Source organism: Coccomyxa subellipsoidea (assembly GCF_000258705.1).
Source record: "Coccomyxa subellipsoidea C-169, whole genome shotgun sequence".
Lineage (NCBI taxonomy): Eukaryota > Viridiplantae > Chlorophyta > Trebouxiophyceae > Coccomyxaceae > Coccomyxa > Coccomyxa subellipsoidea.
The window spans coordinates 831,318-856,579 of record NW_005178037.1 but is presented as its reverse complement, the minus strand read 5'-3'; the positions used below and the strand labels follow the sequence as shown (position 1 = coordinate 856,579).

The 25,262-nt window shown below is 50.9% G+C and overlaps 8 protein-coding genes across 8 annotated transcripts; 3 read left to right on the top strand and 5 right to left on the bottom strand.

Annotated features, from left to right (window-relative positions):
* Positions 1–13: 13 nt before the first annotated feature.
* Positions 14–5,091, bottom strand: COCSUDRAFT_62519 (hypothetical protein; the record flags this gene model as incomplete). The annotated part of the gene is made up of 10 exons (XM_005648479.1): positions 14–31; positions 208–293; positions 476–1,252; positions 1,752–1,923; positions 2,528–2,709; positions 3,064–3,149; positions 3,493–3,667; positions 4,231–4,433; positions 4,583–4,699; positions 5,045–5,091. 10 exons carry the CDS (start codon positions 5,089–5,091, stop codon positions 14–16), a joined length of 1,863 nt encoding a protein of 620 aa, XP_005648536.1.
* Positions 5,092–5,941: 850 nt separating this feature from the next.
* COCSUDRAFT_53179 (DnaJ-domain-containing protein) lies at positions 5,942–8,452 on the bottom strand. The gene is made up of 7 exons (XM_005648478.1): positions 8,030–8,452; positions 7,839–7,908; positions 7,479–7,736; positions 7,228–7,340; positions 6,911–7,055; positions 6,558–6,743; positions 5,942–6,425 (listed from the first exon to the last, which is right to left on the bottom strand). Exons 1-7 carry the CDS (start codon positions 8,152–8,154, stop codon positions 6,318–6,320), a joined length of 1,005 nt encoding a protein of 334 aa, XP_005648535.1. The 5' UTR covers positions 8,155–8,452; the 3' UTR covers positions 5,942–6,317.
* Positions 8,453–8,877: 425 nt separating this feature from the next.
* On the bottom strand, positions 8,878–13,058 carry COCSUDRAFT_65683 (hypothetical protein; the record flags this gene model as incomplete). The annotated part of the gene is made up of 13 exons (XM_005648477.1): positions 8,878–9,130; positions 9,268–9,420; positions 9,561–9,731; positions 10,035–10,284; positions 10,662–10,759; positions 10,964–11,220; positions 11,391–11,624; positions 11,791–11,869; positions 12,037–12,188; positions 12,328–12,424; positions 12,541–12,749; positions 12,851–12,920; positions 13,008–13,058. 13 exons carry the CDS (start codon positions 13,056–13,058, stop codon positions 9,014–9,016), a joined length of 1,938 nt encoding a protein of 645 aa, XP_005648534.1. The 3' UTR covers positions 8,878–9,013.
* Positions 13,059–13,783: 725 nt separating this feature from the next.
* Positions 13,784–16,450, top strand: COCSUDRAFT_28552 (DUF814-domain-containing protein). Its single transcript, XM_005648476.1, has 8 exons — positions 13,784–14,156; positions 14,241–14,448; positions 14,636–14,773; positions 14,898–15,008; positions 15,181–15,624; positions 15,729–15,894; positions 15,979–16,108; positions 16,215–16,450. The coding sequence occupies exons 1-5, from the start codon at positions 14,035–14,037 to the stop codon at positions 15,256–15,258; spliced, it is 657 nt and encodes a 218-aa protein (XP_005648533.1). The 5' UTR covers positions 13,784–14,034; the 3' UTR covers positions 15,259–15,624; positions 15,729–15,894; positions 15,979–16,108; positions 16,215–16,450.
* Positions 16,451–16,606: 156 nt separating this feature from the next.
* Positions 16,607–19,149, top strand: COCSUDRAFT_53177 (hypothetical protein). The gene is made up of 7 exons (XM_005648475.1): positions 16,607–16,859; positions 17,033–17,238; positions 17,368–17,548; positions 17,725–17,895; positions 18,012–18,284; positions 18,491–18,556; positions 18,783–19,149. Exons 1-7 carry the CDS (start codon positions 16,680–16,682, stop codon positions 18,897–18,899), a joined length of 1,194 nt encoding a protein of 397 aa, XP_005648532.1. The 5' UTR covers positions 16,607–16,679; the 3' UTR covers positions 18,900–19,149.
* Positions 19,150–19,228: 79 nt separating this feature from the next.
* Positions 19,229–20,452, bottom strand: COCSUDRAFT_14845 (TPR repeat-containing protein; the record flags this gene model as incomplete). Its single annotated transcript, XM_005648474.1, has 4 exons — positions 19,229–19,466; positions 19,678–19,881; positions 20,065–20,118; positions 20,244–20,452. The coding sequence occupies 4 exons, from the start codon at positions 20,450–20,452 to the stop codon at positions 19,229–19,231; spliced, it is 705 nt and encodes a 234-aa protein (XP_005648531.1).
* Positions 20,453–21,321: 869 nt separating this feature from the next.
* COCSUDRAFT_47085 (DUF159-domain-containing protein) lies at positions 21,322–22,673 on the top strand (the record flags this gene model as incomplete). Its single annotated transcript, XM_005648473.1, has 5 exons — positions 21,322–21,564; positions 21,653–21,841; positions 21,952–22,103; positions 22,245–22,325; positions 22,481–22,673. The coding sequence occupies exons 1-5, from the start codon at positions 21,412–21,414 to the stop codon at positions 22,671–22,673; spliced, it is 768 nt and encodes a 255-aa protein (XP_005648530.1). The 5' UTR covers positions 21,322–21,411.
* Positions 22,674–24,308: 1,635 nt separating this feature from the next.
* COCSUDRAFT_53176 (hypothetical protein) lies at positions 24,309–25,248 on the bottom strand. Its single transcript, XM_005648472.1, has 2 exons — positions 24,978–25,248; positions 24,309–24,742 (listed from the first exon to the last, which is right to left on the bottom strand). The coding sequence occupies exons 1-2, from the start codon at positions 25,164–25,166 to the stop codon at positions 24,476–24,478; spliced, it is 456 nt and encodes a 151-aa protein (XP_005648529.1). The 5' UTR covers positions 25,167–25,248; the 3' UTR covers positions 24,309–24,475.
* Positions 25,249–25,262: the final 14 nt, after the last annotated feature.

The window sequence follows — 25,262 nt, the reverse complement described above, 5'->3', positions numbered from 1 at the left end:
GATATGACTGAAGCTATGCTGTAAGGCAGTCCTGCAAAGAAGGCGCAGAACATGTTGCTCTCACTCATTGGGTGAGCATAACCTGCCGTCACCTGCATGCACAATACTCATGCTCAGAGATGCGCGTCTCATGATCCTGTAAGACCTTTCAAAAAAGCGAGCTTTGCATTGCACTCACTTAAAGGTATTGTCTGGTCCAGTCCTCACCCTCAGCAGTGATGTGGCATGCGCCATACAGAGAATGGCACCGATGCCGATGTGTTCCAGCCTCCGCACATTCTCCTCAACATCCACTGCGTATTTGCAGAGCACACCACTCTGTCAGCTCCTGTTCTCTCCAGGTGCATGTCAGCATGTCCCACCGCCTCCATCCTGATTTTGGCATCTTCATGAGGGCAAGCTTTATATGATGAGGGTGTTATAAAGCTCTCGAGATGAATAGAAATAGTCAGGATGTCATGGCAAGGAAGCTTACCGCTGCCATTGAGCTCCTTTTGAAGCGCTTCCCGCAGCTCAGCGTTTGATGGTGGCGGCTGGCTGCAGGACAGGAATCCAGCAGGCCCTGCCAGCGTCCGGAGATCAGAAATATCACCCTCCCAATGCGAAGCAGCTTCAAACCCACCCCCTTCTCTGCTTGACCGCTGCGGAGCATCACTTGCTTCATCTTGCTCCGGGTCACCACCGGCCATGTTGCCATGAGACCGATCAGCAGACTCCATGGGAGGCTTGCAGGTGGCGCTAAGCGCGGCCCACGCAGCGCAGACGCCCGCAGCAAACTCAGCCGGCGGCTCAGGAACTGACTTTCGGGGACTTGTCCTGCGCGACTCCGTTTGACCGCTCGCAGCCTGCAGCACATCCGGCCAGTACACAGTGGCCGGCTCACTGGGAGTCCCTGTCACCCGACTCCGCTTGCTCGGGCGGCTGTCTTCCTCTCCTGACATCCGTGCAGCCTCGCCCAATGACTCGTTCCCCTCTGATGCGCCGCGCCTCTGGCCTGCCGTCCCATCATTGGCACGCTGTCTTACAAGCGCATCAACGAGAGGACCAGCCCTTCCTGAGCTACGCTGTGTGCTGGAGGGGTTCTGGTCTTGAGCGCTGCCCCGCACAGGACCCTGCGAGCTGACGGAGGCTGGTGGTGTTGACTGTGCCGGTGTATGCTTGAGGTCTGCCAGCTCGGCCGCCAGCACCTCACACAGGAGCCCCCCTGCCTCGCTCCAGTCCCCGGCCGCTTGAGGCATGGCGCCGTACTCGCCTGCCAGCACCCCACACCCCTCAAACACCCCCATGCGCAGTTTATTGATGCGGAAAAGACGATACCGAACATTCTATTTCACTAACATTTAGCATTCAACCTTCTCATAGTAACACTGGTCATTGATCCTACAGCACTTTAACAAGCACGTTGCAGCAGAGCGAGCAGCAAGCAGCAAGATGGCAGCAGTCTATCATGCGTGTGGGTAGATGCGCACATTGTTACTTCAAAGTCCCTTGGCACCGTTCATGCAGGGGGTACTAAAGACTACAGGTGGTACAGGACCCCCTGTAGTCTTCAGTACCCCCTGGTTCATGCTGTGAGATATATGTGCGCAGAGCCCACCCCTGCTGAGACTGCCAGAGTATTTGTTGGGCCAATCTCTCTGCACCTCTGCACACTTCCATGCGGGAGAACTGAGTGCGTTAATACTGTTTGATCCTTGCATTGTCTGTCTCACCCACTTGAGATCTTTGCTAGGGGAGCACTGCGGACGCACCAACAGCCAGGACTGCCTCAGCAGCGCCGGCCTGCAGCAGCGTGTACATGGCGGCGCGTAGGAGCGCCACGCGGCCAGCTCCTAGCTTGGCGCTCACCCTGTATGCGCTGACTAGGCATGCATACAGTGCCAGGCAGCGATAGTGGTAAGGGTGCGCCCCCTCCTCAACAGCCTGCATGGTCCCCCACACACTAAGCAGCCTTACTTCCCGAATTATTATTATCATTACAGGTTGGCAAACCCAAAACCAAAGGCCATAGCGCATACATGCAGGGCGTCTGCAGCCACGTCTGCGCGCCTCCAAAAGTCTGCAGCCTAGCTTGTTTCGCATCTCAAGGACCAAACCATTAACCCTCAGGCACTCCTAGGTCGGATACATACCCTTTATACATACAGTAGCCCGGGATACCTCTGGCCCTGCCAGCAACGCAATACCCCTCAGGTGACGTTCAGGGTATCGGGCGGGAAACCCAGAGTTGGGCAGACAAGGCAACAATCACGTGCAACTTCTGGACACCACCAATCGTGGGGCGCCATTCTGTGCAGGTCAAGGTGAAGCTGCTACACTCCCAGCAGATCAAAGGATGGTAAATGACCCCGATCGGAAAGTGACTCGACCAGACAAAGGACATCTTATTTGTCTGATGGCAAGCAAGGGAAGTGAACCGCTCAGAATATGCAAAAAAAATCTGTTAGCAAGTGAAAGAAGTGGATACCTGTTGTGCTGAAAAGCGAAACCTCACATATCAGAGGTGATAGCATGTGCTGGAACAGACCTGCAGAATGCCGGCCTCCAGGGCTGTCCAGGCGGCTGTGGCATTGCCCTGGCGCACAAACTCCTCTTCTGCCTGGCGAGTCAGCCTTGTCAAGCAGCTGTCCACCTCTGTCCCGACCGCATTGGGCGCTATCGCTGACAGGAACCACGTCGGCGCATGTGCAGGTGTGCCATCCTGCAGGCCTGCAATTGCATGCAGCCGCACAACGATTAGTGCGCCCAACACTACAGAAGTCCTCGCCAGTGAGTGTCCACGATTGAAGCCTGCCCAAAACAATAGAATAGCAGGATGTGTGCCATGGCCTGGGGATTCAGAGCAAAGGAAACCTCGCGGATCAATGGAAGGCTGGAATGATGAAGTACAAGATCCAAGTGCGTATCACTCGAGTTCATCTGTGATCAGACAGAGAGCAAACTGCTGAGCCACGCCCGAGCTGCAAGAAGAAGCTGACATGCAGCAAGATCAAGGCAAGCAAAAGTAGCAATGTGAACCTGCACTGCTGGGTATTCTGCCAAGGCCAGTCATGGAAGTGTCACCTGTGGACGCCAGCATTTGCTGCTCCAACGTGCAGCGCTCGCAGCTGCAGGTGAAGCAGAAGCGCTGCTGCAAGTCCTCCTGCCGCCTGCAACACAGGAAAACTACTTTCCCTCATGCATCATCATTTTATACACGTTTTCCTGTCCTTAAGGACTAGGTACGTCAAGCAATACTTGGATCATTGTGTCCAGTGTTCACGATTTTTGCACTTCCTCCACCAGTCATATGCATGCCCAATAGCATCGACGCCATCCCTCCCATAGTCATTCCAGCTCTTCAAGGGTCTGCCTCTAGCCCGAGTGCCTGACATTGTGCTGAACATCCTCTGCAATGGCATCCCTCATGCAAATCTAACCAAAAGATTTGGCCAACAAGCAATTAAAAACATGACTTGTCCGCGAGCCCCAGGATTGTTTGGTAGGACATACCTGGACAAGGGCTGAAGTGGGTCGAGGTAGGAGATGCACAGCTCCTCGTCTGGATCTATGTCAACCACCGCCCTCACCACGACCGCGCCGCCTGCCTTGAAGTGGTAGGCGGTGTTGGCCCGGCAGGAGTGGTTCAAGCGGGAGATCAGGCTGTACATGGCTGCTGGAGGCTGCCCTGCCCATGTACACTACACAGCATGAGAAACCTCTTTTCCAGTATTTATCCTTGACAATATTGGGCACGTGTACTTGGCATCAACACACTCTCACAGCCCAATATGCCACTGGCAGAGCAAGCTAAAACAAGCTCAGATCATTCATCTGTACTTGACGGAGAACCCGGAAGGAAAATCACTGCAGGAGTGCATCACCGCAAAAACAGGCGGCAGCTGGGCGACAGGATCAATGGGACAGGAACTGATAAATTTGAAAAATCTCATCAGCCAGAGGTGCTACTCGGGCAGAACTCCAGATGAGTATCAGGTACTCTACTCGACCAACCTCAATAAGACAGACAACTACAATCATCAAGTCGAGTACCTGATACTCATCTGGAGTTCTGCCCGAGTAGCACCTCTGGCTGATGAGATTTTTCAAGTTATCAGTTCTTGTCCCATTGATTCTGTCGCCCAGCTGCCGCCTATTTTTGCGGTGATGCACTCCCGCAGTGACTTTCCTTCCGGGTTCTCCGTCAAGTATAGATGGATGATCTAAGCCTGATAAGACCGGGATGGTCACCTCTGTGGATGGTCTCGGCGTTGCAAGCGCATGCCACCGGCATGGAGGGCAGCACTTCCAGGGCATTGGTGAACACCTGGCACACAGCCTCTGCAGCCGCCTTCTCCTCCCTCACAAGTGCCCCCGCCGCTCCTGCATCCGCTGCCGCCTTTTCCGACTTCCCCACCGCTTTGGCTGCCATGCACAAGATGTGTGCATCCTCCCTGCGCAGTGTCACACCGCAAATTATAATGTGGGCGCCTGGATGCTAGAGCAATGCACCTGCCTTTAACCTTGCCAAACAGGGCTGGAAGACCCTCGGCTCTTACAGATGATAGATAATAGTTGGACAAAATGAGGATGTGCTGCTCACCCTGCTTGTGGACCAATGAACTTTTCCCAGTTGCTCTGGAAGGGGGGTTCTCCGCGCTTGCACTGCAGCAGGCGGAGGGCCAGGCAGGTTTCCCTCGCAAATGTGCCAAGCTCCTTCCTGCAGATTTGCACAGCAAAACCGGATCAGCGCTCTGCATTCATTTTTCAATTTGATCTGAAGCAAAGATATTTCAAGTATGACCACCCTCGTCCTTTTGGTCTGTTGAGATGTGACAGAGCTTCACATGCTGCTGGAATCCTGCAGCAAGTTGCATTCTCCGCTGGATCCATGTCTGCTGCCGTCCGCCTTCATGCACCGCTGGCTGCAATACCATGCTGTGTTGCACCTGTGGGCACAGTATGAGAGCTCATGCCATCCCTTGCAGCCTCAACAGGTGATGTGAGTATGCACATACCAGCAAGCATTTTCTTTCTCACATTTTGGACATAATGGCAGGCTTACGTGGTGCATTTGATGGGGTCGTCACGTAGCTTTGGCGGCAGAATCATGAGGCATGCCCTGCACTGTTCTCCAACAGCGCTTGGTGACAGTGCCACCGCGCATGGCTTCTCCTGAAATTGCAGGAACACAACAAGTTGGTGATCCGGATGTCGCAACTCTCAAGACGGCCTTATGAAACCCTTTAGGGGCTGCATATTGGACGACTACTATGTACTCTGGCTCTCATTGCAGCTGTATGCTCACTAGACGCCAGAATGTCTCTCAAAGACTGTTCCTGAAGGGATTGAATAGTAACAAGAGAAAGCGGGAGCGGCTACCTCAAGTACTATGGAGCCAGCTACAAGGCGCTGCTTTGCCCTCACATGGTAACCTCGCCCTTCAGCATATCTGTCACCGAAATCCCTCTCATCAAGTCGCTCAATTTCAAGTGCAGAGGAAGATGTTACACAGTACTCTGATCGATCAAATTTGGCATGGAGAAGGCCAGGAAAGCACCTTAATTCCAAGCAGTCCTTAAGGACACGCCCATCCACCTTCATCATCTCTAGATCAGCTATCACTGCAGTGCATTTGGTGTATCACCATGAGATCAGTGGAGAGCAACCGTTCTGATGGTGGTTTGGAAAGAGTCTGTTTCCAGGTTTCATTGACAATTTGCAGCGGAATAGAAATAAAAGGATTAATTTATCGAATGAAATGCTTCAGGTGTTGACATCATCTGAAGATTTTATCCATCTTCGGTCCACGCTTGGCCTATCGATTCTCGGAAGTCCCTTTCGGGAAGGGGGGGAACCTCTGCATATCCCGGGATAGACCGCCGTCGCCTCAAATGGTTCCCCCGAATTCTGAGTGCACAAAAAGGAACCGGGAGCCCAACCACCTGTTTCACTTTATTCTATTCACCAATGTGGTTACAGATGAATCACTTTGATGTGTTCAAATGGCCATATGGCTTTAAAGGCTGCAAAATTTTGCAGAGCTTCGCAGTCGGTGCAGTGCCCTGCAATTGCTGCAGCCACTTAAGCCCGGGCCGGTGCGGCACCGCAGTACTGTGCGCACAGTGGCTGCCTCTGAGTCTTGATATTCTCATATAAGCATGGGAAGGTGGCATGCATTTTGCATATCCAAAATTCACAAATCAAATAGAGTTTGAAGCGGCTTTTCAGTTGCAAACTAAAAGATCTACATCTATGCACTGCATGGCAAGAAATTGCCAATTGTGAGTGACCATAGCCATTCATGAGATCTGGCTGAGCACAAATCGTGATTTTGATCAATCATCCCCTGCCACTGGCATGCCAGCTGCCACCATTTGAGCCATCCTCTTCATGCTCTTCTTTGCGAGCTTCTGGTTGGCCTTCTCCCGGTGCATCTGGTAAGCCTGCTCATCAGAATGAGTCGTTGTATCTATTGACGAATTTGCTGACTCTCACAAGCACAGAACATGGAGCGCCAGCACGCCACCAGGACCAGCAGTTGAACCCCTAAGAATTAGATCGTCCTGAATGCTCACCTTCTGCTTCTCCTCAATCCAAAGCTCCTTATCAAGCATCTCCTGTTTCTCTGGGGCTTCAAGGGCATCCCAGGCAGTGGAAGACATCCGCAGGAAGTCCCTGGTCAGGTAGATCTGCGCAGCCTCATCATATGGCTGCCTTTTTATCCTGTACTTCCATGTCCATTGCACTTGCCACCAGAGCATCTGCAAGCCACCATACTTGTTCTCACATGACAGACATCTGCCACTTTTCAATGGTTCTTCTCCAGAGGGGATGCCAGGGAATGGTTTAGGAACAGGACCCAAGACTCGTATGTATAATTTTAGGGCCTGTGCATGTCAGGTATGAGGAGGTATAGACATAGATGCACCTTGCCGAGAATCCATGGCAGCAAAACAATCTGGAACACCAGGATGTCATTCATGGTGGGCTTTGAGCGGCCTCCTTGCACGGTCACCTCGCTGTCTACCTGCTTGTTAAGCGCCTCCATCTCCTCAGCACTCATATCATTCAGCCTGCACCAGAGGCATGTCTGAGAGCGGGCTTAGGCACAAGCTGGAAACGCAGGAAGAGACGCATAAACACTAGAAAGCATCCCTTGGAAAGAGTGCATCCAGCTGCTGGTGCTCAACATGCTGCACCGGCAGATAAACACAGAGGAAGAGCTTGAAAGCAGAGGGGTCACACTTGCGCGCTTTGCCCGGCTGCTTGCGGTTCTTGGAGTTGAAGCTGGACTGCTCCTGCATCAGCTCTCTCAGTCGCGAACGATACTTTGGGTCTTTCCGGATCTTGTTCATTGCCTGCGCAGCATGCACGTGAAGCTTCAGCTTTCAGAGGGCGTTCCTTCAGCTCATGGCCACTTGAGTGCCATATTTCACTGGATGGTTAATTGTAGCCAGAGATGCATCTTAGAGGGACAAGCATGGGGGGCAACATACATTGTCATACATCTGCCGCTTGGTGATGTACTGTATGAGGGACCAAAGCAGGATGACGGCTGTGACGGTGAAATGGGCCGGGATCTTCATTTCCCTGTATATTCTGGAGCCATAGTAGCGGTACTGGCTGAGGAGATACTCCTTGGGGTGTGCGAGGGCATAGTCATAGTCAGCACGCAATGTGCTGTTGGACAAAATCTCATATGCCGTGGCCACCTTGCCAAAGTCATCTGCAGCTGTCTTTGACGGGTTTTTGTCCTGTTCCACAGCAGGCATCGGTTCAATTGAGGAGTGATGGCCGCACATACAAAGTAACAGCTGACCTCTGATGCAGGTGTACATGATCCACCAAATACTTACTGGATGCAGCGTCAAGGATATGTTGCGATACGATTTCTTAACCTCCTGCAATGAGGCATTTTGCTCCAACCTGCCAAGATCGAACAAGTGATTGATTTCAACGCAGTCAGGTGCCACACTATCAGACTGACATTCAAGAACACCAAAAGGCAACATAAGCAATCGGCATTTCTTCCTGCAATGAGATGTACCTCAGAAGCTGATAGCAGTTGCTCTTCCCACAAAAGGGATTGAATTCATCACGCAGATTGTAACACTCCGTTTGCAGCGCGGAAAAAATAAAAGTAACGCAAGCAAAAGCTACATATTCCTTCATGACAGTAGCTATGATAGAATCACGCCCAAATGCGAATTATCGGCCGAAAGCTTCGCTGGAATGATGGTAAAGAGCCTGATGGCGACGCCATCAAGCGCTGCACTCGTGTACTTGTGCTCAGCAAATTGCCAGTGTAAAGACACAGAGACGGTAATGCAGAAGGTACCACTGCTCCCCAAGCACCTTATTATATGAAAATTAGGTGTGTGGGCAGCAAAGCCTCCAGCAATCTTGTTCTATCTACCAATATCTGGACCTTGGTTACTTCTCACAGACGCGCACCAAAAATATCAAGCAGTGTCGAAGGTATTATGTCTAGATTCTACAAAACGACCAAGCAGCCCATCTTCTGAACATCCGCACATTTTGATTCCCTCACGCAGCTGCCTGGTGTTGAGAAGCTGCCGCCATGCATGTAGCTGACCTGATGTTGATGTCACATCAACATCAACACATCTTATATGTCGTGCATTTCTCTTCTCTGATACTTCTAAGGAAGCTCTCATTATAAAAGAATATAGTGCGACATATCATGCTGCACAACGTTAACGGGCAATGCGCTGTGAATGCAGTCAGCAATCTAATATGAAGACCATGGTGGCCACTGGTCTGGCTGGCAGCGGGTACCTTGAATGTAATATTTTTAATCTTGATGTAAACATGTTAACTTGCGCATGCAAAGCTGTCTTGGCATATATCGGTGTTCCATGCAAGCATTGCTTTCCACAGCCTGCATCTGCATTGCATGAACGGACATGACCCAGTCAAACCCTCAACAACCACACTCATCATCATGGCATGATTCCAGCGAGGTCTACATCTACAGGGCCACAAATCTACAAAATGAGCATACCCGCGCTCACAACTCCTCCTTTGCTGCCTTGGACATTCTCTTTTTCTTCTTCTTCTTTCCTCCCTTCTTCTTCTCAGATGCCGCCTTGGCCTCCGCAGCTTCAGCCTGCCTCCTCTCTTCTTCCTGTACATTGGCCACTCCTTTCATTTTCTACTGTCCTCACAAATTTGCCTCGCCTCCGCAACCCGACACCATATTTTACGCAAGCAAGCACACAGCATTCAATGCACAACACGGCTTGAATATGCAAACATAGACACCTTCAGCTCCTCTTCTACTTTCTTGAGCAGCTCCTCCTTCGATCCAGTGCTGCTGACTTCTTCACCCAGGATGTCAGCCAGATCAAACTCCTCCTCAATGGGCTCCTCAATCTGACTCTCATCCTCTCCCCCGTCCACAAGCTCAGGCAACTCCTGCAAACCAAGACATCACTATGATGCTAAGCATTTGCTTGCCGATGGCATCCGCACTGTTTGATACGGTTATGGCCACTAGTGTGTGGCGCATGTGCCAAAGGAAGACTCCCTGTGAGCAACATTGGCAGGGGACTGACCTGGAAGGGTGAAGAGTGTATCCGCCCTGAGAACAGGCCGTCCAGCAGTTTGTGGATACCCTCCGCCGAGAAGGCGCCGTTGAGCTGCGCGCCGCGGAGCTTCTTGGGGCTGAACGTCACGACTGTGGGGATGTCAGACTTGGACAACCCAAAGGCGCTCAAGAAGCGCCCCTGCGCGTAAAAAGACCTCAGCCTCGTCAGTATGTTGCTATTCCTCAGATTACAACTGCTGCTGCCGCGGCTCATACCCTCCTCATCATTTGAACATGTGCGCGCCAGCGTCATCATGACAACGTACACTGCAATAGGGCAATGATTCAATGCAGATGTCAGATGTTATGATGCATGTCGCAGTCACGACAGTGCACACCAAAGCTAGGCAGGTTGCTGCATCCAGGCTAACAGAGGGTCCAGACTTGGGATGTCCAAAGATCATTGCATGAGACAGGGGCCTGCCTGGCGGGCGGCGTCGACCCAGGAAAAGTGCAGCGGCTGCTTCTTCCAGCGGCCGCCCACATCCCTCACAACGCCCAGCTGCTTTTCATGGTTGGCGTCAGCCGCATCCAGCAGCGCCAGCACGCACAGGCCAGACTGCTCCACGCACTGCGTGCGCAGATCCGCGTTGCTGGCCGCCTGCGGCACCTCGATCGGCGCCGCGGCCGCCTGCGCTGCGCCGATCGAGTCCATGAAGCTGTCGTCCCCTTCGCCGCCGGGAGGCGCAGCCCTGACCCGAGCAACATGCACCAGCGATCGAGAGAAGCAAGTGGGGCTCTAAGTAATGGGTGAATAGGTTTCATACTGATGCAGGGCTCATCTGAAAGCTAATATTCAGATGGAGCAATAGATCGCAGAGATGTGGGATGACCAAAGATTGCTGGTGGCCACTTGCTCATGCGCCCTTCAGGATTCACAGGTAAGACATGTGGCAGTGATTCTCAGTACCAATTATTGCAGGAATCCCCTGGACTACTGAAACTCCGGATTTCCATACACTGACAGCAAGTGAAACTCATGGTGGAGCGTGACAAGGTTGATATGGTAAGGCGGACGCACCCGAGCATGCCAGCAAAAGTGCTCAAGAAGGAGTGCATGTAGGAGTACTTCAGGGGGCCGGGGTACTGCTGCAGTCCCAGCTTGCCCTCCTTGGCAGCCTCCTCCTCAGTGCCTGGCTTCAGGTGAGTGATGACCATGGTCGGCACCTGCAGCAATATCCCATCTCATATCAGGAGTCTGCCAACCCTTCAGCTTTCTTGAAACATCCGCAGGAACATATGCTGATGCTGAGCAGGGGCACATCTTGTTCTTCACGTCTGGTTTCTCACATCTTGTTTCCTGCCATTTTGTCCTCCAGATCTTGTTCTTCACAGCTTGTTCTTCATAGACAGTAACAAAAGGTGACCCACCTTCTTGATGTTGAACTGGCTCATCAACGCAGCATCACTGCTGTGAGCATCGGCAAACTTGTACTTGTACTTGCGGAGGTTGACTGAGAGGGCCGCGAAGACGGGCGGAGTGGCATCTTTGTCAGTGAAAAGGATGACACATGGGACGGTGGGGTCAGGGCCCAGGAAAGGCTGCATTGTGGCGGCTGTGATGCGCGTGACAAAGGACGGGAACGCCTCCAATGCAAATTTCTGCAGATCCTTGACACTGATTTCACCTGCGAGGAACATGATGCACCAAACGTCAGGCATGCAAGATTCCCCTTTGCATTTTGAGTGCAATGGACTGTACAGCTTATTTTCCTTGCAGGGGGCTCAATGCAGATTATTGCAAAGTAGGAAAGCAACACAAGCCTTGCAGAGCACCAGAGTGCTGCAGCGAAGTTACCAGTGAAGTGCTGCCAGTCCTCAGCATCGCCCTTCTCATCGTAGTTCGCCAGCACAATGTCTAGCTTGCAGTCTGACGTCTTCAGCTCGTCAGCTGAGACTCCATAAGCTTTGGCCTTGTCAGCACCCTCCTCACTGGTAATGTTCACCTGACCAGCCTTGATCAGCGGCCCCAGCTCTGCAATGACTTCGTTGAACTTCTTCAAGGCTGTGCTGCACTTGGCCCCCATCTCATCTGCAAATTGTCCATTTATTAGTATCATTTCACAGCAATCACACACAGTCATATTCAATTGCTCAGTAATTTCACCAAGTCCGGCTGATTTATGTGGCAATTGTGTAATCATGGGTTTGGAAAGCATCTGATTAATGAGTGCTTGTGAGCATGAACTGCAACACACCATGGAAGAAGGCAAGCAGCCATGGGTCCTCTTCATTGGTGATTTTGTCCAGGTCCTCAAAGGTGAGGTCCTGCACTGCCTGTATCCCAACGCAACAAGTGACCAGTCACCTCACTGCCAGGGCCAACCTCGTCAAGACCAGGGCACTGCAATGCACATAATCTTCCAAATCACTCCCTCTATTGCATTTTGAACGGCTTGCATTGTGCACCAGAACTCAGACTGCAACAGGAGGATTTGCTGCACCTGAGGCACAACTTTGTCTTTGCCATCATCAGCTTCGGCGTCAGTGTCAGGGTCCGTCTTGGCCTTGCCCTGAGCAGTGTCTGCATCCTTTGCGGGCGCCTCGGCAGCGTGCTTGCTGAGAAACTCAGCGAGCCCCCTAACCTTGAAGGGACCTGCATTTGGGCACTCCACCCTTCAGAGATATGATTGGACTACAGCGAAGTATAATCTGACTGCAGAGAGAAAGAGAGATGTGATACACATGCAGAATGCAGCGTTTAAAAGAAGGATCTCGATGGTCATGGGCATCACCGTCATAGACCAATTTGTCACCGTCAGCGCTCATAACAACCAGTGAGGGGAAGCTTGTCACACCCAGCTTTTCAATGGCTTCAGCGTTGTCTTTCACCTGCAAATATGACGAGCAGCATATTTTGATAGCAGACTTGACATGCAATATAGAGGCAGTGGGATGAGTGATCGATAGTGTGGCAAATGACTGACTTGATCAGACAAAGGCCTTACCACTGCAAATGCCATGCGCCGCTTGAAGGCAACGCTGAGGCTCTTGTACAATGGAGTGGGCTTTGATTTTGAGCTGGCCAGGACGGCTTTTGGCAAGTCATTTGCGCCAACAAAAGCATCAAAGTCCGCCTGGCTGCGCAGTACTGTGATGAAGGTGTCTGGCAGAAGAGCCAGCGCAGCATCGGCAATTGCTTTTGCGCTTCTTGGCCCTGAGGAGCACACTTCAGATCGTCACCATTTCCAGATGACAGAAATAAAGATGCTCTTTCTACTGGTAGACATTTATGAGCATTCACAGCCTTAAGCGTACCGTTGTAGTCTGTTGGGGTCTTGTCGATTTTCTTGGTGTACGGATTCTTCTGCTTGTCAGAGGGGAAAAGCTGCACGCAAAGGAGACACATTCAGCAACAGGCAGACCTTCAACTTGATGAGCGACGCATTCATTAATTGGAGTACAGTCTGCACACCTTTATTGTTGGGAAGCCCTGCACCCCGTACTTGCCACAGAGGCTCTTCATTGATGCATCATCACAATCAATGGCTGCCACATTGACCATGCCCTGCATCATTCCGGGGCACTGCTCAGTACTGCCTTTCCAACCCTTATGACTACGGGGAGCGTCACTAATGATTGCTGAACCAAGAGCTTCAATCAGTCACCTGTAGATTTTCTGCCACCTTCGTGTAGGTGGGAGCCAACGCTTTGCAGTGGCCACACCATGGAGCAAAGAATTCCACCACCGAAGGGAGATCGCTGTCTAGAACTTCAGATCTGAAACTCTTTTTGTTCAAGAGCTTGACAGGGCCAGATTTTGAGTATAAGGCATCAGCAGCGATCAGAGCGGCTAGCAAACAGACGAGGGTGACAGTGATCTTCATCTTATTTCAGGCTTTTTGCCGATCGGCTGATCCCAGCGGGAATGCCACCGATGAACTTTAGAACAGAATACCCGAGGTGAAGAGTTAAATCGGTATCTATTCTTTCTAAGAGATGCTGACGGGAATCGTCTAGAAGACTCCTGATGGTGAAGGTTTGATCGAGACTTTTTTCTTTGCCCTGTTGCCCTCACATGGAGACAACCGTACTTTTGGAAGGAGATGCACGAAAATTCATCATTGAAGGGATTGGAACACGTCTGAAACGGAACAGACTGAGATTTGTGCAAGAGCATCAACTGCTGACGTCATGCCCATTGCATGCTTCTTGCTTCCATCCCTCCTGCTTCCACTTCTGAAGTACCATGCGGTATTAAAAATTACAAGAGAAGGATGTACAAAAAGAATTATTATTACGCGGCTGACAGTATTTAGTGTTCCTCAGATCGTATTGTTTTGAGATTTGGTGGTACAGGCTAGGCGTAAGCTTTTTCTCGGCAATCATTGATCCTTCAAGGAGTATTATAAAATTCAGCTGCAAATTAAGCCAATGTGACCGCGAAAACCTCAAGAGGGCAGATGCTTTAAAGGATAAACTGAAGCTAGTAAGGGGGGACGATGGTGTTCTACTTCCATCCGTGTGGCTTTGATGCTGTTAAAAAGGATTATCTCATCTACATGGGGAAAGATAAATTTGAGAATGAAGACCTCATCCGCTACAGCATACCCTTGGATGTTTGGTGGGTCAACTACCCATTTTTCTTGAGTCCCACACAGCGTTGAGCTCAGATGTGGGGATGTAATCTAGTCCTTCTTTGTTCCAGGTTTCACGTGGACGACCTTTCATCTGCGCATGTGTACCTACGCCTGCCCCCTGGCAAATCCTTTGAGGACATTCCTTCAGATACGCTGGAGGACTGCTGTCAGCTTGTGAAGGCCAATTCAATCCAAGGCAACAAGCTGGACAATGTAGGCATCGTCTGGACACCTGTCAGCAATTTAAAGAAGACTGCCAGCATGGAAGTTGGCCAGGTAATGCGTCTGTAATGCAAAAGACATCAGTGTTCTTTTGGCTTACTCTCAGCAGTCTTCTTGAGGCTCTGAACACCAGCTGAACATCTGAGGCAGGAGCCTTCAACAAGGCTGCATGCTATCAAATCTACAATACAATGTTATGCGCAACAGCATACGGTGTTTGAAGGCAAGCATGGGTTGGCAGGTGGGCTTCAAGGACATAAAACTTATAAAGAAGACAAAGGTGGAGTCTCGGGTCAATGCCATCGTGAACAGGCTCAATGCTACAAAGCGGGAGGAGTACCCGGACTTGGCTGCCGAGCGAGAGGCATATGAGAAAGAGGTGGGTTGGCGATCAAGCTCCTCTTTTCATCCATGCTCTTTCACTATAGCCTGTAGCGATCATTCATGATTTTGGGAGCCAATTTGAAGCTGCACAGCATGTGAATGTTGTGCTGCCTGGACAGGTGCGGCTGCAGAGGAAGGGAGAGATTCAGGCTCAGAAGCGCAGCGAAAAGGCAGCAAAAGAAGCTGCTGTGCGAGAAGCGGAGATGCGATCGTACAAGCATGTCATGAAGGTAAGCCGATGCAGTCAATGTTTGGTGTCGCCCTTGAAGGTGTCGTCTCTTGGTTCACTGCCTTCTTGAGCCAGAGTTTATACACTGCCAAGCTGTACATTCCTGAATTCTATTCTGTTGCTTACAAAGAATGCGGAGAATACTAAATATAGACATTCTATGTTTGTTGCAGGAAGAGAACATGATGACCAGTAAAGAAGTCAGCCAGAAGTATTCTTCATTCCAAGATTATGAGGAGGACTTCATGTGACCTCTTGACATCAGCACAATATTGTTTTCTTTTACTTCAACTGAGAATCAGGAAATGTCTGCATAACTACTGGAATCACTGATAGGTGGCAAAAGCCCCATGCCTCTTGTAGCATACGTGTGAGCATTGCCAATGGATGTGCCTTAAATGAACGCCATCTTCTGCATGGTCTGACAATACTTCGTGGGTAGGAAACCCAGTAAAGGTTGTTCAAAGTAATTAGGCTGAGCCAGACAGCGAGCTGCAGACTTTAAGAATGGTTTCATTCTCAGCATGATCACCAAAACGCTCCTCTGCATAAGCATAGGCAACACCACCATCACCTTTGTTGACTACCAGGAGCCCTCCCATTGTGAGGCCATCCCCCTGCACACAAGGATGACACCAAGATCATTATCATCACCTTGTCTGGCCCCCGGTAAACTCGTGGCACCTTGTAAATCGTTTCATAAGTGCACCATCATGAGTACCTTCAGGTTGCTGTCCTCGATTTTATGGACCTCCTTGGCAGCCTTAGCGTGCTTCCAGATGACGCTGAATGGGTTGAGGAACCATAGCAAGCTTCCTTTCCTCAGTTTCCCATTGCCAAGGGCCTTGTAGAGCGTTTTTTCTGTATCCAGGTACAGCTCTCCAGGCCTGCAGCAGCAAGTCAAGTTTTTCGAAATTGCAACAACCATTAAATTAGCATGCAATTGGCAGGATTTGGATGGCGTCACGTACCAATATTCTGGCCAGAAGGCCTTTATCTCGGCAGGGAGTCCCTCGTGCACCACACAGACAGTCCTGACACCAAGCTTGTCCAGGTCAGGCTTGAGGGCCCAGAGCGACTTGGCTTCTGCCCTGCACAAGACTGCAAGAAAAAAAAGGTCTGTATGATTGTCAGGTGAATATGAGCAGGTTCAATTAGTTTGCAGGCTTCCTGTGTCGTGACACAGTTCAGGTGGCAGAGCACTCACTGCAGCCCGGCCTGCGAAGGACAAGGATAAGAGCAGGCTGATCCTTCCACAAATCCTCTGACTGAAGCGTCTCTGGTGATGCCTCTCCCCCGAATTTCTTAAGGATACCTCCGGTGACAAGATCTAGGGGTGGAGGAGTGATGCTTGCCATAAGGTTAAAGGGCAACAGATGTTGCAAGACAGGCAATATTGTAGTCTATTACAGTATATTCTGACTTTTCATCGTCCTGTGTCCTTGTCAAGAATAAAGATGGAGTTCTCTTCTTCGCTTCCAGCTTCCCGAATATGGAGAGCTGCTGCTGATGACGAAGAAGTTACGTAAGCTTGCTCAGGAAGCTGCTCCTTGTCCCGGGACCAGAATTCGCCGAGTGAAGCATGCTCGAAGTTGAATAGGTTTGTAAGGTATCCTGGGCATTATCGTCCTGTAAAAGCCTCACAGCCGATAGGGGCCCAATAATTGACAGGATGGCAACGGAAGTAAGCACCAAAAGAAAATTAGAGGAGATACCTGTTCATGCGAGAGGGAGTGGCAGTGGTCCTGTTGTATTAGATGAGGATGATTGGACTGATCGCATTGAAGCAATCATCGAACGGGATTTTTTCCCGGACATACCAAAGATGCAGAATAAGCTCGAGTGGCTACAGGCAAGTATCTACGCGTCTACAGATAGAATTGACTATCCATCTGGTGGTTGGGTATCACAAAAACCATTGATTGGGAGGTCACCTGCATCTCGGTAGTGTTCTTTTCCGCTCTTGTAAACCTCAGCTGGTAAAGATGATGTGCTGACTCTTTGCGTGGGCCCATCTTCCTGCAGGCAGTGCGCAGCAGAGATCCAGAGCTGCTACGGCAAGCTCAGATGAACATAGCTCAGCGACGGGCCGGAATGAGAACGCCTGTAGGGGCGTCTCCAGCCACTTTTGCAACCCCTGGGCTGACCAGCCTGAGGGCTCCTGCCAGCCTTTTAAGAACGCCAGCTGCAGCCCAGACTCCAAGACTAGATAGAGATGGTCCTAGCAGCAGGTATTTTAAATTGAGTACATTTTCTTGTGCATACCGGCATATGTTGGCGCTGCCCTTGCAGCTCATCTTTTTCGTGCCCCTGCCATCGCTGTGTTTGAGGAATATAAAGAGTGGTGGTTTTCATGGCAGGGAGGAAGCTGCTGAAGTGGGAACAAGCTCAGATGCTGCCCAAGCAGTGGCAGGGATCTCCCTGGACAGGTTCATGGCAAAGCACACCAGCGAGGATAACGCCTCATTCAACGAGATCATAGAGGAATCGAACAAGCGACGACATTTGCAGAAGCCCTGGCTATTCGAAGACAAGAACCAGGCACGCGCTCGAGCCGTTGTCTCTTCGTAAAAATTGATTGAGGCTTGTTGAGCAACATTTGCTTTGATCTTCACAGTCCGTCATTTGCTGGGCCTTACATAGTTTTGCAGATGTTCTGTTGTACGACAGCAAAGATGTATATAGCAATTGACCTGATGTGTGATGGGTTGCTGCAGGCGCCTCTGCTGACAGATGCAGACAGGGTGAATGATGGCTTTGGGACTGGTGGGCAGCCGCATGACAGATTACTGCTGTGGCCCTACAAGAACAAAAACACCATGTACTACGATTCCAGCCAGCAGAAGGCGGTGGCGCTATCAGATGCGGAGCGGGCGCAGCAAGTGCAGGTAAACTATCCTGCATTCAGCGCCACTGGCAAATCACCAATGGCTGCAGCAATCTTGAATCTCTGCCAGAAGCCACTTAGCACAGAATGGCAACATTCCCGTGTTCTGTCATGTAGGGGGCACCAAAGCAGATTAATCGCACAGGCACGCGGTTTGTTAACACTACAGAGAGGAGCGACACACCCTCCAGCACCGTGTCCTCCACCCCAGCGGCTTTGCGCGCCGCTGCCGACAGCTACTCGGTCCTGGCGACCCCCTCGTTCACCCCTGGTGTGGAAGATTCACCCTTCATGACCTGGGGTGAGCTGGAGGGAACACCCCTGCGCCTGGACCCAGAGGATGACATCATTTTGCAGCCTGCCAGCGGGCCGCAGTTCCGCGTCCCGGAGGTAATGGATCCAGAGCCACTACGGAAGTTGCATGGCTCAATCCCTATTGCGGGCCAGTCTGCGCACTGGATGCCACCAAGACAGTGGCGCTGCATCTCTGTGTCATATCGTTTGTTTTGTTCTGTAATTACTGCAGGATTGTCTTCTGTGGCATCACCCTTTATTTGTTTCTGGCACGTCAGTATAACAAATGGGAATGTGTGCAGGCATCCTCGAGGGACGCGCTGGCGCGGCAAATGGGGCAGACGGCCGCCGCCAAGCTGCGCAACCGGGCCGCGTCGGCCAGGCGTGCGGCGCCGCCGCTGACTCCGGGGACGATGCCTCCCCCCACCAGCGGCCTGCGGCGGAAGCCGGGAGGCACACCCTCTGGCGTGGCCCTGTCCAGCGCCGGAAGGAAGCTGGCGCAGAGCTTGGCCGGCCCCGGGGCGTCTGCGGATGCGCAGCTGCGCGCCAGCTACTCAGCCTCGCCAGCTCAGCGCGCAGGTGGCACGACGCCTGGCCAGAGCGGCCTGCGCCGCTCGGTCACACCGGCATGGACGCCCAGAACGGGCGTGCCTGCTGCAGCAGAGCCGCGTACTGTCACACCGAGCTCAGCTGCCAGCAAGGGCAGCTTGACAGATGACCTGCTGAACATCTGAAGCCCAGGATTCATTCATCGCAATAGTACTGTACCTGTTCATGAAGGTTGGAAGGAATCCAGTGTGTTCGAGCGATTGTTTCATTTAGATTCATTCTTGTCTCATTCTGTATCCTTCATGCAGTAATTCCTCTGATCATTGTGATGCAGAAGACAGCCTGGTGATGCCGGGTACATAGTAATTGTGCCTTTTTACATATCACCACTCTGTAATGCTACCTCAAACTCCCAGCAGGAGGTCATCCATACAAGGGCAGACAGTCTTCCCACCATGCATAAGCACATTCTGCATGTTTCCCTCTCATGCTCATGAGATGGCCGGAGCGGCCTTTCCTGTTGATCTGACATCCAGGAAGGCTTCCAGGGCATCGCACAGGCGCGCAGGCCACCTCCGGGTCTGCCTTAACCACTGCCGGTCAGCATAGCGGGGGTCATCCACCCTGTTCCAGTCACCTTCTGCCCTCTCAATCTGCCCCAGCTCCCACTCTGCAGCCGCCAGTGCTGCACGCGGATCCGTGAAGTCTGGATACCTCCGCAGCAGCGTCCTGAGCAAGAGTATTCCCATTAAGTAATCAACTGGAACACTGGAAGTCCGGCAAGCATGTTGATCGATCAGGGCGGCACTACAGCAGGTCTTTTAAGGTTTCGATTACAAAGGTATTTATTTAAACATCGGCAAACTGAAACCATTGTTGTGAAGAAGAAGTTGTTTTCCTGTTTGAGAGATTCCAGGAAGGAGGGTGGCCCAATCCTCACCGCATCTCCCTCATTGCCTCGTTGGTCTTCCCGCCAGCATACAGTGCTAGAGTGCGGTTTGCGGCGGCAAAGCTGAATGCTGGCGCAAGCTGCACTGCGCGCTGGTAGTAGTTTGCAGCTTCGTCCCACTTCCCCATAGCCAAGCTCACATTCCCCATGTTGTTCCACCCGGAAGGATCGTTCGGCGCCGCATCCAGCACTGTCCTGCTCATCGCATCAAGAAATTGGCTTACCGTGACTGCTCTTTATTCATGGCTCCTTTTTCATCAGGAAGCAGCTGTTCTCGGACCCGTGTTGGGACACTGAAAAGACAAATAAAGGCAATCTTACACAGCAAACAGCACAATGTCCACTTAGAGCAGGACCAATGGGAGAGGCGAGCCGGACCTGTAATCCGTGAGGGCCTCGTCATAGCGACCGGTGTTCTCATAAAGCACTCCCCTGCATTAACAACACAAGATCCCACTTGAGCCAAGAAATCTTCATCAAGACGCGAATCTCCTCCTAAGACAGCCTGAAGATGGTCTGTGCATTACTGGAAAGCAGCTTATGGCTGGTATGCACACCTGTTTAATACGGGGTCGACGCTCCAAGGACAAATGGCAATGGCCTTATTGTAGTCAATCAGGGCTGCGTCCATCTTTCCTTGCCGCGTCCGCGCATTGCCTCTGTTGCCATAAGCCCGCCCCACAATGTCTGCCCTCCAATTGGCATCCACTCCTTCATACTTGTCAATCAGCTCCGTCCACAACCTCTCCTCTTCCTGGAAATCCATGCCAATACTGGACCTTTAGCCCTGGTGATCCCAGAAATAACCCCATGGATGCAACTCACAGTATTTCTCACCAGCAAACAGTCCAAAGGTGTGTATTTTGAATGAGAGCTTGCATGGTAAGAAGGCATGCCTCAGCATGCTCAAAGAAGAGCCCCACCTTCACATCCTCTGCATTCAGAGCCAGTTGCAGTTTGCCCGCTGCATCCCTCAGCCTTTCATCTGCTGGATTGTAAGTGGACTGGTCTGGGGCCAAGTCCAAGCGTATCTTGGCTGGCACGAACCCTGTGTCTGCGGTTGCAAGAGCGTTCCTCCACAGCAACCAGGTGGCAGGAGCCAGCTGTAGCACGGTCCTTCGACCTGCAGAAGCGTTCTTATAGGTCAATTAATGCTAGGCATGCTCGTAAATTATGATAACATTATTGATGAAGAGGAGACACGATGTGAAACAGCGTTGAGCCAGGAATCAAGTATATCCGTCAATCTGTAGGCTGGAATTGTCGTACCGATGCTGTTGTTACAACGAACAATAGTTCTTGATGCAGCTACTGGCGAAAATGGGGCTCTGAGGGGTCGACGTGCGTCCAGCAGATGGGCTGATGTGCTACCCTGCATTACTAGGAGATTGAGTTTGGTCCACAGAGACCTCCGTTGCTAGATAATAAATAACGAATCTTGGAGCAGATTCAAAGGATTCTCAAAGGATTCCCCCTGGAGTTTGGAAGAAGAAAGCAAAGTCCTTCCACGACATCAGCAGATAGCTTCCCAGCCCAGGGAAGCTGCTTCTTGGGTCCCTCCAAGAGAGGGAGATTGAGGATCATACTTGTCCAGGACAAGTTGTCCTCCCGAAACGAAAAAATAATTCCCTGTAAGGGAAAGAGGATTTTAAAGACGTTAAGCCTGGCATTCTTTCCCAACAAAAAACAGGATGTCTACCTAGTAAAAATACTAAGTACATCCCCATGTGTGGGAGAGCGCGGTGCTCGTTGGGGAGGGAGCAAGTACTGGCTGCAGCAGGAGTGGGTGAAGATAGATGGCGTGACTATGAGAAATTCCTTCCCAAGTACAATCTGGGACCTGGCTCAAGGACCCCCATTGTCAGAAGGGACAAAAAGGTACCGGATTGGATGGACGGCTTCCCTTCTTAGAAAGCATGACAAAGGATTGAACATACATTATACTGAGACCTATGATAAATTATAGGGCGATGCAGAGCTTCAGACCATGACATGGGGCCTCGTTCCTTCTTGGACCAAGAAAGAAGACAAGTTGGACTTCTTCAGGATGTTCAATGCCAGATCTGAGACAGTGCCGGAGAAGACTGTGTTCAGTCGGCTTCTGGGCAGTAAGCGCTGTGTGGTCCTCCTGAACGGCTTCTTTGAGTGGGCCCAGGTCAGCAACCTTCAACATGGAATGTGTGAAGCTCGCCACTACCCTCTTGTTTTGCGTTACACAACAGATCACCTTTTTTTCCTGTTTACATAAGCCTTTTTGACGTTCAGGAGCACAAGACAAAGCAGCCATACTACATCCACTTCGATGGTGACCGTGTCATGAGAATGGCCGGCCTGTATGACTCATGGCAGGATGCTGAGGGTAACTGGCTCACCACATACACCATCCTGACAACTGACTCCTCAAAGCGGCTTCAGTGGTGCGCTCAATCTCGCACCACACGTTACCCGCCTATCTCTGCTGCCTTCCTTGGAGGGATTTGGCTCCATGTGCATTGCCTGTTCAAGAGCGGTCTCTCCTGTTCAAGAGCGATCTCTCAGGAAGGCAGCTGTGCATGCAGGCTGCATGACCGCATGCCAGTCATCCTGCCAGACGCCCAGGCTGAGGAAGCCTGGCTCCAGGATGGTGTGCTGGACAGCAAGTGCGTTCCAAAGTCATGCATGGCCACAGGTTGCAGATGCCCCTGATCTTTGTTTGCATATTCTCCCTCAGAGTCCGCAAGTCCAGAGCGCATTGACTAAGAGGAATTTTAAGAAATATGTTTATGTTGAGTAGGGAATATGTTCATCTGAACAGGGAATATGCAGCCCTGTGCGCGCCATATGATGGCGATGATCTGCAGTGGTACCCAGTCACGACTGCCATGAGCAAACCAGACTTCCAGGGTCCAGAGTGCTGTAAACCGCTGAAACGCCAGAGCATTGCCAACTTCTTCAAGCCCAAGAAGGCTGCTCAGGGTGTGATCCACCAGCTTGTACATGATTATTAGTGACAAAGTGTCCGTGCTGAGTTGTACTGTGATCAAGGCAACTGGTCAGGCATCTTGGCCCAGGAGCTGCAACCACAAGGAAAGAGTGATGAATTTATGGTGCAGCTGGTCCAGAAGCTGAGACTCAGAAAAGTCAGAAAGCCGAGGCAAGCACCCCTTTGAAGACAGAGGAGGATGCCGCAGGGCCTTGCAGTGTCAAGGCAGAAGCTGCTGCTTCCCAGGAAGAGACTATAGGTCCGTTCCAAAAGCCTCTGTTGTTAGCCTGTATTCTGGAAGCACCGCCACAGACTTGAATATGGATTCAGCGAGCTGTTTATCACCGTGGTGCAGGCATGCGCAATGAACAACAGACCACTCAGCACATGATTCATTTTGGTGCCATCGTGGCACTGCCACATTTAATTTGTGGACTCTCCCTTTTGCAATCCAAACTCCAAACCATGATCAGTAGGATGTGACCTTGTGTGTGCTTGGGCAGACGATAAGGAAGCTCTCCCTGGGCCGGCCGCAAGCGTGCGGGACACCTCATCTGCAAGCAAGAGGGGAAGGCAGGAAGAAGCATCAGATGCGGATGGCGATGGCCAAAGTCTCGCAAAGAGGAGCAAGCCCAGCTCTGCAAAAGGAGGCAAGCCTGTCAAAGGGAAGGGGCCGCTGGATTCCTTCTTCATTAAGAATCCTGCATAAAGCATGGCCTGCAGTAGACAGCCCTTTTATGCATGCATGTGCGCTGATCATGTCAATTTCTGACAAGTGCCTTTGTGCCGCAATTGTGTGTACAACAATATTCTGTCTCTATTAGTATGCGCACAAGATGCATAGATCGATCATCATTGCCAATGGTGACAAGTAAGGATCTGACTTGTGTGAAGATTTACCCTGTGAACCCTTATGAACCAATATAGGGCCGCCGCTATTGCGTATGCGCATGCTGTACCCGTACACTATAGTAGCTACTGGATTACCAGCAGAGCAGGAACTTCGAATCTTTGACACATTCATAGATAAAAATTATAAACTTGAGTTGTACTAGGGACTGGAGAGAGATGCATATGACTAGTCGACTGAATGAAGAGTAAGAGAAGATGCGTATGCATGATTGGCAATCGTGAATTATTCTTGAAAAAAGATAATTGTTAGTATCATCTCTTCTACTTACATGGGGACTGCTCCATTACAGCAGAGATGGACAAATACCAGTACTGCCAGCCAGCCAGTACCACTAGTGCCAGCCTGAGAACCAATAGCCCAGGCACTTTGGGCATGGGCATGCGCTCACAGGCCAGCATATATGTCCACAGGTGCTCATGGCACACTTGAAAAATGGCGCCTCACAGATTGCAGGTTCAGCTGCAAAGATCTCACATTTTGGCACAATCAAAGACGCTGTGACTAGTCCAATCACAGATTTTACATGCGTTGATTGCAGATCCAAGATTTGCAATTTTCGTCTAGCAAAGGCCTGCCCACCTCTAGTCAGTAACTAGAGTGGTCCGCACGTAGGCACTTGCTTGAGCAATTCCTAGTCTTTGATCTTCATCTATCCGTGAACCTGCTGTTGTTTCGAGCTCCTCAGCCCCTCCTTTGGCAGCTCAATTTACATTTGGGCAGGCCATAACACGATTGTCCCACCTTTCTCAGGTGCTCCTTTAGATTGGGCGGACTAAAAATGGGCAAGGATGGCATTTTTCAATTTTCCTCCATTTCTGTAATGCTTTCTTGTTGTTATTTGGGTAGGTGCACATTCTTTGAGGGCCTCAAAGATTGGCACAGTCTGCTAGCAATCTATTGAAAGTCTAGAAGCTTCAAGTCAATACGATGGGTGCATCTGCGCTAGATTGCATCTGTAATTTCTGCTGCACTGGCACTGATTGCTGCACTGGCGCTGATCGCTGCACTGGTTTCTCTGCCAGCACGAGCTTCTTCCACTTCTCTATGAGGTTGCTTGCAATGCGCTGTATTTCATCATGGCTGCTCTTGCGCAGCTTGCGCACTGAGAAAGCAACTCCTGTCTGCTCCAGGTCAGCCTTTGACACAAGAAGGCAGCTCAGCTGTCTAAGGCTGCCAAGCACCTGCACCAATCAATCAAAAAGAATGTCATGCATGCAGTCATTTCAATGCAAAACCTCCCACAGACTCGTTTGAATAAGAATTCAAAAAGGTTTCCCAGGGAAGGAGGGGTTTGGAAGAGTAGCCACATGTCAACCAATCAGTGCTTCTTATGCTCTGACAGGCTTGAAAATGCAGCAATGAAAGGCCTGCTGTGCAAATAAATTATAGCAGGTATGTATGGACTAGGGGTTGCACCTGGGCAGGGGAGCTTTCAGTGTTGTCTAATACAGCTTTGGCTTCCAGCACGCTCTCTGCCGTGAAGCAAACGGTAGAGGTGCCTGCTGGAAGAACAACGACTTTCTTCAAGTCTGTGAGCTTTAACTGGGATCCGGCATCATCGCTGTAGTCGATGAAATTGGTTCGCTTCCTGAAGTTATAATTCATGTTGAGGTCATCAGCAGCAGTCCTGCCAGTCGCCTAAAGCATGCCATCTGATCAGCAGAAATCGGTTATCTTAGGAAAACGCATTTCATATCCTTG

What these genes read in the sequence shown, in the direction of transcription:
- COCSUDRAFT_53179 (XM_005648478.1), bottom strand. Translation starts at nt 8,154, where the DNA reads ATGAAGGAATATGTAGCTTTTGCTTGCGTTACTTTTATTTTTTCCGCG. An exon ending in CAGCCGGGCAAAGCGCGCAA is followed by an intron (nt 7,056 to 7,227) that starts GTGTGACCCCTC and finishes CCTCTGGTGCAG; the next exon opens with GCTGAATGATATGAGTGCTG. An exon ending in TGCCATGGATTCTCGGCAAG is followed by an intron (nt 6,744 to 6,910) that starts GTGCATCTATGT and finishes GGTGGCTTGCAG; the next exon opens with ATGCTCTGGTGGCAAGTGCA.
- COCSUDRAFT_28552 (XM_005648476.1), top strand. Translation starts at nt 14,035, where the DNA reads ATGGTGTTCTACTTCCATCCGTGTGGCTTTGATGCTGTTAAAAAGGAT. An exon ending in AGCATACCCTTGGATGTTTG is followed by an intron (nt 14,157 to 14,240) that starts GTGGGTCAACTA and finishes TCTTTGTTCCAG; the next exon opens with GTTTCACGTGGACGACCTTT. An exon ending in CCAGCATGGAAGTTGGCCAG is followed by an intron (nt 14,449 to 14,635) that starts GTAATGCGTCTG and finishes ATGGGTTGGCAG; the next exon opens with GTGGGCTTCAAGGACATAAA.
- COCSUDRAFT_53177 (XM_005648475.1), top strand. Translation starts at nt 16,680, where the DNA reads ATGGCAACGGAAGTAAGCACCAAAAGAAAATTAGAGGAGATACCTGTT. An exon ending in AGAGATGGTCCTAGCAGCAG is followed by an intron (nt 17,239 to 17,367) that starts GTATTTTAAATT and finishes TTTTCATGGCAG; the next exon opens with GGAGGAAGCTGCTGAAGTGG. An exon ending in AGCGGGCGCAGCAAGTGCAG is followed by an intron (nt 17,896 to 18,011) that starts GTAAACTATCCT and finishes TCTGTCATGTAG; the next exon opens with GGGGCACCAAAGCAGATTAA.
- COCSUDRAFT_53176 (XM_005648472.1), bottom strand. Translation starts at nt 25,166, where the DNA reads ATGAATTATAACTTCAGGAAGCGAACCAATTTCATCGACTACAGCGAT. An exon ending in CTGAAAGCTCCCCTGCCCAG is followed by an intron (nt 24,743 to 24,977) that starts GTGCAACCCCTA and finishes TGATTGGTGCAG; the next exon opens with GTGCTTGGCAGCCTTAGACA.